Below are 10404 nucleotides of genomic sequence, written 5' to 3'. Positions count from 1 at the left end.
GGTTAGTATGAGTATTTGAACACAATTAGTGCCTAAATCGTCTCAAGGCATAATTTTTTAGTTGTTGCCTGTCTCCCCCTCTTAATCTACACTGATTGAAGTGGATTTAACAAGTGAAATCAATAAGGGATCTTAGCATTCACCTGCTCAATCTAGGTCATGGAAAAAGCCTAATGTTCATAATGTTTTGTACACTCAGTGCATATATGCTTCATATTCGCTTCATAATCGTCGCCAAACCCACTGGCTCCAGGTCATCTACAAGACCCTGCTAGGTAAAGGTCCTGTGTGGCTCAGTTGGTAGAGCATGGTGTTTGCAACGCCAGGGTTGTGGGTTCGATTCCCATGGGGGACCAGTACAGAAAAAAAATTATGAAATGTATGCACTGTAAGTTGCTCTGGATAAGAGCGTCTGCTAAAATGTAAAATGTATGTAAATGTAAAGTCCCCCCATATCTCCGCTCACTGGTCACCATAGCAGCACCCACCTGTAGCACGCGCTCCAGCAGGTATATCTCTCTGGTCACCCCCAAAGCCAATTCCTCCTTTGGCCGTCTCTCTTTCCAGTTCTCTGCTGCCAATGACTGGAACGAACTACAAAAATCTCTGAAACTGGAAACACTTATCTCCCGCACCAGCTGTCAGAGCAGCTCACAGATCACTGCACCTGTACATAGCCCATCTATAATTTAGCCCAAACAACTACCTCTTCCCCTACTGTATTTATTTATTTTATTTTGCTCCTTTGCACCCCATTATCTCTATTTCTACTTTGCACTTTCTTCTACTACAAATCTACCATTCCAGTGTTTTACTTGCTATATTGTGTTTACTTTGCCACCATGGACTTTTTTGCCTTTACCTCCCTTATCTCACCTCATTTGCTCACATCGTACATAGACTTATTTTTCTACTGTATTATTGACTGTATATTTGTTTTACTCCATGTGTAACTCTGTGTTGTTGTATGTTGTCGAACTGCTTTGCTTTATCTTGGCCAGGTCGCAATTGTAAATGAGAACTTGTTCTCAACTTGCCTACCTGGTTAAATAAAGGTGAAATAAAAAAATCCAAGAAGAACGTATACAGGCTATAATGAACAAGTATATGTCCATTTAACCTAGATGTGCAAGCCACACATCACAGTATCTTGAGTAGGGTATTGGTTCAGGGTCTTATAAACAGAGACATGAGCCCTTTCATATCTACATTAGGGGGAATATGAACCTTTAAATGCCTGTATAATATACATGCCTTAGCCCTACATTAAAATATCTTGAGTAGAGTATTGGTTCAGGGTCTTATATGCAGAGACATGAGCCTTGTTATACAGTATCTACTGGGGAGAACCTAGGTATGGCTATTCTGGAGCAGGACATCACATGACTATAATTATCTATGATACACCCCTAAATGAGCAAATTGTCAAGATCATTTCCAATGAACATGTAGCATAGACAGGCTAATTGAAGGCACCTGTGGCCATAACCTCATATAATAGGCTATTGTAGATTATGCATTACCATTGTAATATCATAGCCTAGCTGCATAATATGAATCACTATAAACCAGTTTCCCCCTGAAAAAACGATCATTATTAAACTATTAAATTGCATGCAACTACTACAGTGGTAATGACTGTATTTCCTATATAAATAGGCGGAGAAGAACGCATTAAAGACGAAACAGGATGAACGAATTTCTAATCTGAGAATGTTATCATCAATCTACACTTGCTTCACTCTTCCTCGTAGCGCACTTTAGATTGGTTGCCAGTGACATCACCCTACTCTCATACATGGGACTCTGAGAATTGTTCATTTGACTATTTAAGGAGAAACTCAATTACTAACTCCTCGCGTCCTGTCTCTGCTCTCCTCGCCTTCTCAAAATCCATTGGATGAGAAAGCCAAATGTCCCTCCCCTTTGACTTTCTCATCCAATGTGTTTTGAGAGGGAGGCGAGGAGACAAGAGAAAGTACACGAGGAGGTACAATTGAGATTTACCCCTAGCTAGCCGATTTTTAAGACCCGCTGCGGAACACGCACTACTGGGTTGGTTCTCGCTGCGCTCTCACTGTACAAAACGACTAATTTCATATTAATGAAGTCGTTTATTGGCTCATACCCGTGCCAATCCTAAAGTGCAACTTCTCTAGGTTGGCTGAACCCCTTGTATATTATTACTGGGGACCAGGCTAAAAGTAAAAATGATGCGGATCCACGGCACTGGGAAAGGCTGAATGGAATCAACATTGAGCACAAATAAAATTCGTCAACATTCAACCGGAGCACCCAAAATATTGTCTTACAAAAATGTAAGTACACTTTTATTAGGCGACCCTTCACAGTGTATGTAGCTTACAAGTTGTATAGAAATTACGCTGACGTTATCAACATGAACAGACCATACTCAGAAATTTCAAGTCATAACAGTGCTAACGTTAAATATGAACGATTTCAGATATTGGGAATTTCACATGAAACTATAGGCTATTCGATATATCCTATATCCTTTAGATCGTTGCATGAACTAATTTCCTTCATGTCAACCTCTGTCAGATGATAAACTGTTGGCTTTTCAATATCACTTTTAACAAATATCTGTTACTGGCTACAATGTTGCCAAAATGATCCAGACTAGACTATCACTACAAATGATACAATGTTTCACTATATGAGATAAATATGTGCTGTCCAACCGCGGCGTCTTTGAATTGGAATTGACATGCTTCATCTAATCAAACCGTGTCTGTACCGCCGAAGCCCTCCATACTTTTATTCTCAGCACGTCCTCATGCCGGTCTCTTCATTGAATGTACACCCTGTGATTTATTCTTACATTACCAGCCAGTTGAAACAGCTGGACACTAAATGCACGGGCCGGACGACGCGACCATGTGAGTCTTTTGATATGAGGACCAGGCTTATTACATCGTTATTATTACAACGTTTGATGAAATTTAAGCAGCCTCTCGCGCAGCCCATGACTGTCCCAGATGTGATTTGGAGGGAGAGACCAAACTGCGGCGTAGCTCTACTACACGTTGAAGCAGTATTCCAGTCTTTTTGTCACCTGAAATGCATAGCCTTATTGCACTGCAATGTGAAATTGACAGTAGCCTAGCTGCGTAGTCCAGCCATTTGCTCTGTGAATTTCAAACCCCGTATGACCTGCACATATTTGTGACGATTATATTATTTGCTCATAGGCTACATATTCATTGGAAACTCCACATATATCACATAGTCTATGGTTTATATCCACCCTCACTAAATGGTCAGTAGGCGCTCTGTTTTACCTGCATAGTCCCATGACTGTGGCAGTTGTCTTGCAGACGTTTACTTAGCAGATATTTGGTGACTGTAGCTGTTTAGTTTCTCATTCACTGTCCCCAGAGTCAGTGGCAATGGTCATCAACAAACCTCCATGCTATTCGACAGATGCTGCGGTTATTATTGATTCTACCCACGTAGCCTATAGCAGAAGTCTTCTCTGGTTTAACTGGGCCGAACGGACCCGAGGACAATCAGACCCGGGGCGAATGGATCCAATCTGTTGTGTATTGATATTTTAGTTTTGTCCCTTTAGGGCACCTGTAACCCCCTCTTGCTTACCTACTTTGAAATGCTTGGAATGTTCTTCCTGTGAAACGCATTAAACAATGCCCACGTTAATTTGGTTAGAGCGTTGGACTGGTAACGGAAAGGTTGCAAGTTCGAATCCCCGAGCTGACAAGGTACAAATCTGTTGTTCTGCCCCTGATCAAGGCAGTTAACCCACTGTTCCTAGGCCGTCATTGAAAATAAGAATTTGTTCTTAACTGACTTGCCTAGTTAAATAAAGGTAATATAAAAAAGAAATCTACTCCCGTCTCATGTCCTGTCCTTATATTAGTTGTATAAGTAACACAGTGTGCTATACAACACAATAATTGTAAGGAAAGGGGGACCCGGACTTGAACAATCAGATCCGAACCCAAATGGGCCCGCCTACAACTATATCAGACCCAATTGGACCTTAATATAAAAAAAAAAGATTATCAGCCACGTTGCTCTTCTCGTTAATGAATTGGTCTTCATATGTTGGCTAGGCCTTCTATAAGTGAACAGATTCACCTTATTACTGTAAAATAAATATGCTATAGGCTATGCAGAGCCGTGGTCAGGTCCATTCGGGTCCACTTGGGTCTATCAATAGCAGTTACATAGACCCGAGACCGATGACAATCAAACAGGACCCGACCTGAACCTGAGGGAAAAGTTAGAATTTTGGATCCGGGGCCGCTTGAGTCCCGGTTCGGGCTCGGGTATTCAGGTTAGGGTGGACCCATGAAGAGCTCTAGTCTATAGTGGATTCCGTTGGTGCACTCTTGTGAGTGCACCAATGGAATCCTAATCTAAGCCCATATTCATAAAGCATCTTGGAGTGCTGGTCTAGCTTCAAGCTCCGTGTCAATGATCTTATTTATTATTATCTAAAAGGCAAAACATATCCTAAATCAGCAGTCCTACTCTGAAATGCTTTATGCATGCAAGCCCTGACATTTTGTTTCTTCTGTCAATCTTTCCCCATGTAGACTGGCTTCTTGTAGTTCTCTGTAGACGTCCCGACCCTCAGCCTCCCCATGCCTCCATCTCCCCTCGACGACAGAATTGTGGTGGCGCTGCCAAGGCCGATCCGACCTCAGGAACTCCGACTGTGCCTGGACACCAGCTACCTGGACACCACCGTCACCAGCCACGGCAGCAAGACAACGGTCATTAGCACCACGGTGGTGAAGATCCGGGCGACCAACCTCACGTATATGCCCTCATCCAACGGCTCCACGCGCTCCCTGTCGTGTGGATGCAGCAGTGCCAGCTGCTGCTCGGTCACCACCTACGAGAAGGACAGCCAGCACAACCAGCGCCACCAGCAGAGCCACCAGAGCCAGGTGAGCGCCAGCAGCCCCAACCTCAGCTATGCTGGACCCGCCTCTTCCTCCAACCCCATGGGCATGGTCCACCATGAGGCATTTAGCGACCTCAGTCTCACCTCAGGCCCACCCAAGGCTCTAGGGTCCACCATCCGGGTCATCCACCCCAATGAGCTGGCCAAGCGGATGGCCAGATGCCCCATGGGCCATCTGGTTGGGCCGGTCCCGGTCATCATTGATTGCCGACCCTTCATGGAGTACAACAAGAGCCACATCCAGGGCGCGGTACACATCAACTGTTCGGACAAGATCAGCCGGCGGCGGCTGCAGCAGGGCAAGATCACAGTGCTGGACCTCCTGTCGTGCCGCGAGTCTTCCGGCAAGGACTCCTTCAAAAGCATTTTCTCCAAAGAGATCGTGGTGTACGACGAAAACACCATGGATCCCCAGAGGATGACCTCCTCGCAGCCCCTCCATGTGGTCCTGGATTCGCTGAGGAGGGAGGGCAAGGACCCCATTGTTCTCAAAGGTAGGACGAAGTTCTGGGCTTATATTCACAAAGTGTCTCAGATAAGGTAGTGTAGGAGTGTGGATCTAGCATCAGTTTTGCCTTTCAGATCATAATCTTGAGGTTCTCCGGAGGTTGTGTCGACGCTTCAGTGAGTCAATATAGAAACACCAGGGATGTTAACTGGAATTGTTGAAAGACGAGGATGAGGTCTTTCATATAAAAATCCTACCGGACTGTTTTAATTAGAGACAATTTTTTAAGAGCTCTGGTTTGTCTCTGAGAGGATGAGAGAGATTGGTTTACGTAACATTAATTTGGTCCGTCCGAGTCCTTTTCCAGAGTCTTTATGCTTCTGTTGTGAAGGAGATAGAGGTTTAGATGACAATAGGCAATGAAGTTGGAGGTGCAATGGTGATATTTGCTATTGAATGTATGTCCCTGATGAATAGGCTCATGTTAGGTGTAAAGTAGATGTAAGGACTTTGTCTTGCCTCCATTGTGTGTAAGACTCTTTCACTGTAACTCACACTGTAATTTAATTTGTACTACCCATGTAAAATTACAGTATGAAGGCCTAAACTGACACTTCTGCTTCATCTCCACGCACGCAGGCACACGCACACTCTCTCTCTCACACACACACACACACACACACACACACACACACACACACACACACACACACACACACACACACACACACACACACACACACACACACACACACACACACACACACACACACACAGAGATCTTAATTTGGCAGGCAGCTCTAGTCCTGCCAGGGTATGTAACATGCTTTGGCTGTTGTGCAGAGACTAGGAGGCAGCTGTTCGTAAATACTGAGCCCTGTTGAGGCAGCAGCCTCTGGGTTAGTGCCATATTTTATATCTTCGGTTCGTGTGTGTCTGTGTGTGAGTGTTTGTGTGTGTGCAGAGCTGGAGCAGCAGCAGGATGTGTTCTGGGTTGGGGGCTGGGACATGTGTCTGCCGTCTGCTTCGCAGACGCCGTCTTGCAGGGAGATCATACTGTAGCACCTTGATGCCATCCCATCCTCCTACGGCTCTACTGTCCTCTCTACCCTCTCCTCTCGACCTGGTGGCTTCCTCCATTCCTTCCCCCTTTCTTCCTCCTTCGCCCTCCCTCTGCGTCCGTCGGTGGGGAACAGGGAGCAGGCTACAGCAGAGCAGAATGTCTTGGTCTTTTTTCTGATTTAATTCCCCTGAAATGCAGACATCTGCTGCTGCAGGAATCCAACGACTCAGCTTCAGCCCTGAGCTCCATCGACCCTGTATCTCCTGATATGCATGACTCTGTCTCTGCTGGTCTCAACTAGAGGTCGACCGATTATGATTTTTCAACACCGATACTGATTATTGGAGGACCAAAAAAAGCCGATACCGATTAATCGGACAATTGTTTTATTTATTTGTAATAATGACAATTACAACAATACTGAATGAACACTTATTTTAACTTAATATAATACATAAATACTATCAATTTAGCCTCAAATAAATAATGAAACATGTTCAATTTGGTTTAAATAATGCAAAAACAAAGTGTTGGAGAAGAAAGTAAAAGTGCAATATGTGCCATGTAAAAAAGCTAACGTTTTAGTTCCTTGCTCAGAACATGAGAACATATGAAAGCTGGTGGTTCCTTTTAACATGAGTCTTCATTATTCCCGGGTAAGAAGTTTTAGGTTGTAGTTATTATAGGAATTATAGGACTATTTCTCTCTATACGATTTGTATTTCATATACCTTTGACTAATGGATGTTCTTATAGGCACTTTAGTATTGCCAGTGTAACGGTATAGCTTCCGTCCCTCTCCTCGCTCCTACCTGGGCTTGAACCAGGAACACATCGACAACAGCCACCCTTGAAGCAGCGTTAACCATGCAGAGCAAGGGGAACAACTACTCCAAGTCTAAGAGCGAGTGACGTTTGAAACGCTATTAGCGCGCACCCCGCTAACTAGCTAGCCATTTCACATCGGTTACACCAGCCTAATCTCGGGAGTTGATAGGTTTGGAGCGAGCAGTCGCACTACGCTTCACTCCACAGGTAATATTACACTTCACTACATTACAACGGTTTGATTTGTTTGATCTGAGCAATTTTTTCTTAGCTAGCTACATAGCCGTCTTTGTATCAAAGATAATCGTGTAGCTTAGAGTAATTATCGAAGTTAGCTATCTTCGTCCTCCTAACGTAGTCATCACTGCTAGCTAGCTAGTCAACACTGCTAGCTAGCCAACCAGCCAACTTCCACCGACTAGCAGCACTGTAGAATATATTACATTACAACGGAACGACTTGACTAGTGTAGTGTTAGTGAGCCAGCTACATAGTTGTCTTTGCTGTCTTTGCATCTAAGATAATTGTGTAGTTTAGAGTAATTGTTAGTAACTAGCCAGCCGCGACGAGACGCCAGACTTAGTCAACACACCTAGTCTTCATTAACCCACTGCTAGCTAGCTAGCCAACCGTTACCGACTAGCAGCGCTGTAGATACTAATACTTTACAACGGAATGACTTGATTAGTGTAGTGTTAGTGAGCCAGCTACATAGTTGTCTTTGCTGTCTTTGCATCTAAGATAATTGTGTAGTTTAGAGTAATTATTAGTAACTAGCCAGCCGCGACGCCAGACGTAGTCAACACACCTAGTCATCATTAACCCACTGCTAGCTAGCTAGCCAACAGCTAGCCAACCGTTACCGACTAGCAGCGCTGTAGATACTAATACTTTACAACGGAACGATTTGACTAGTGCAGTGTTGGCTAGCTAGCTACATAGTTGTCTTTGTCATAGCTTGATAATTGTGTAGTTTAGTAATTATCGAGGTTAGCTAGCCAGCTATTGCCGTCCCCCGCGACGCCATTTTTCCAAACCCAGCCAACTATTACCGACGAGTAGCACTGTAGAAACTAAATACATTACAAAGGAACGTCTTGATTAGTGTTATGTTAGCTAGCTACAAAGTTGCTTTTGTATCATGACATGGTGTAGTACTGAAACTATCGAGGTCACCTAGCCAGCTACACCTAGCCAGCTACACGTTCAAACAAAGTCAACAACGCAGCCACTGCTAGCTAGCCTACTCCACCAGCCAGCAGTACTGTATCATTTTCGTCATTTTAGTCAATAAGATTTTTTGCAACGTAAGCTTAACTTTCTGAACATTCGAGACGTGTAGTCCACTTGTCATTCCAATCTTCTTTGCATTAGCGTAGCCTCTTCTGTAGCTTGTCAACTATGTGTCTGTCTATCCCTGTTCTCTCCCCTCTGCACAGGCCATACAAACGCTCCACACCGCGTGGCCGCTGCCACTCTAACCTGGTGGTCCCAGCGCGCACGACCCACGTGGAGTTCCAGGTCTCCGGCAGCCTCTGGAACTGCCGGTCTGCGGCCAACAAGGCTGAGTTCATCGCAGCCTATGCTACCCTCCAGTCCCTAGACTTCCTGGCGCTGACGGAAACATGGATTACCACAGATAACACTGCTACTCCTACTGCTCTCTCCTCGTCTGCCCACGTGTTCTCGTATACCCCTAGAGCATCGAGCCAGCGGGGTGGTGGCACTGGAATCCTCATCTCTCCCAAGTGGACATTCTCTCTTTCTCCCCTGACCCATCTGTCTATCTCCTCATTTGAATTCCATGCTGTCACAGTTACCAGCCCTTTCAAGCTTAACATCCTCATCATTTATCGCCCTCCAGGTTCCCTTGGAGAGTTCATCAATGAGCTTGACGCCTTGATAAGTTCCTTTCCTGAGGATGGCTCACCTCTCACAGTTCTGGGTGACTTTAACCTCCCCACATCTACCTTCGACTCATTCCTCTCTGCTTCCTTCTTTCCACTCCTCTCCTCTTTTGACCTCACCCTCTCACCTTCCCTCCCTACTCACAAGGCAGGCAATACGCTTGACCTCATCTTTACTAGATGCTGTTCTTCCACTAATCTCATTGCAACTCCCCTCCAAGTCTCCGACCACTACCTTGTATCCTTTTCCCTCTCGCTCTCATCCAAAACTTCTCACTCTGCCCCTACTCGGATGGTATTGCGCCGTCCCAACCTTCGCTCTCTCTCTCCCGCTACTCTCTCCTCTTCCATCCTATCATCTCTTCCCTCTGCTCAAACCTTCTCCAACCTATCTCCTGATTCTGCCTCCTCAACCCTCCTCTCCTCCCTCTCTGCATCCTTTGATTTTCTCTGTCCCCTATCCTCCAGGCCGGCTCGGTCCTCCCCTCCTGCTCCGTGGCTCGACGACTCACTGCGAGCTCACAGAACAGGGCTCCGGGCAGCCGAGCGGAAATGGAGGAAAACTCGCCTCCCTGCGGACCTGGCATCCTTTCACTCCCTCCTCTCTACATTTTCCTCTTCTGTCTCTGCTGCTAAAGCCACTTTCTACCACTCTAAATTCCAAGCATCTGCCTCTAACCCTAGGAAGCTTTTTGCTACCTTCTCCTCCCTCCTGAATCCTCCTCCCCCTCCCCCCCCCTCCTCCCTCACTGCGGATGACTTCGTCAACCATTTTGAAAAGAAGGTTGACGACATCCGATCCTCGTTTGCTAAGTCAAGCGACACCGCTGGTCCTGCTCACACTGCCCTACCCTGTGCTTTGACCTCTTTCTCCCCTCTCTCTCCAGATGAAATCTCGCGTCTTGTGACGGCCGGCCGCCCAACAACCTGCCCACTTGACCCTATCCCCTCCTCTCTTCTCCAGACCATTTCCGGAGACCTTCTCCCCTACCTCACCTCGCTCATCAACTCATCCTTGACCGCTGGCTACGTCCCTTCCGTCTTCAAGAGAGCGAGAGTTGCACCCCTTCTGAAAAAACCTACACTCGATCCCTCCGATGTCAACAACTACAGACCAGTATCCCTTCTTTCTTTTCTCTCCAAAACTCTTGAACGTGCCGTCCTTGGCCAGCTCTCCTGCTATCTCTCTCAGAACGACCTTCTT

At 45.7% G+C, this 10404-nt stretch overlaps 1 protein-coding gene across 1 annotated transcript in view; it reads left to right on the top strand.

The window, feature by feature from the left end:
• Nucleotides 1-2051: 2051 nt before the first annotated feature.
• The window catches only part of dusp10 (dual specificity phosphatase 10), a 29570-nt gene continuing 21217 nt past the window's right edge, over nt 2052-10404 (top strand). The window contains exons 1-2 of the mRNA XM_029756337.1: nt 2052-2318; nt 4581-5448. Coding sequence (XP_029612197.1) covers nt 4629-5448 — 820 coding nt within the window. The 5' untranslated portion in view covers nt 2052-2318; nt 4581-4628. The remainder of the gene's footprint in view (nt 2319-4580; nt 5449-10404) is intronic.

This window comes from Salmo trutta, chromosome 1 (genome assembly GCF_901001165.1).
Source record: "Salmo trutta chromosome 1, fSalTru1.1, whole genome shotgun sequence".
NCBI classification, from domain to species: domain Eukaryota; kingdom Metazoa; phylum Chordata; class Actinopteri; order Salmoniformes; family Salmonidae; genus Salmo; species Salmo trutta.
This window is presented reverse-complemented; position numbering and strand designations above follow the sequence as displayed.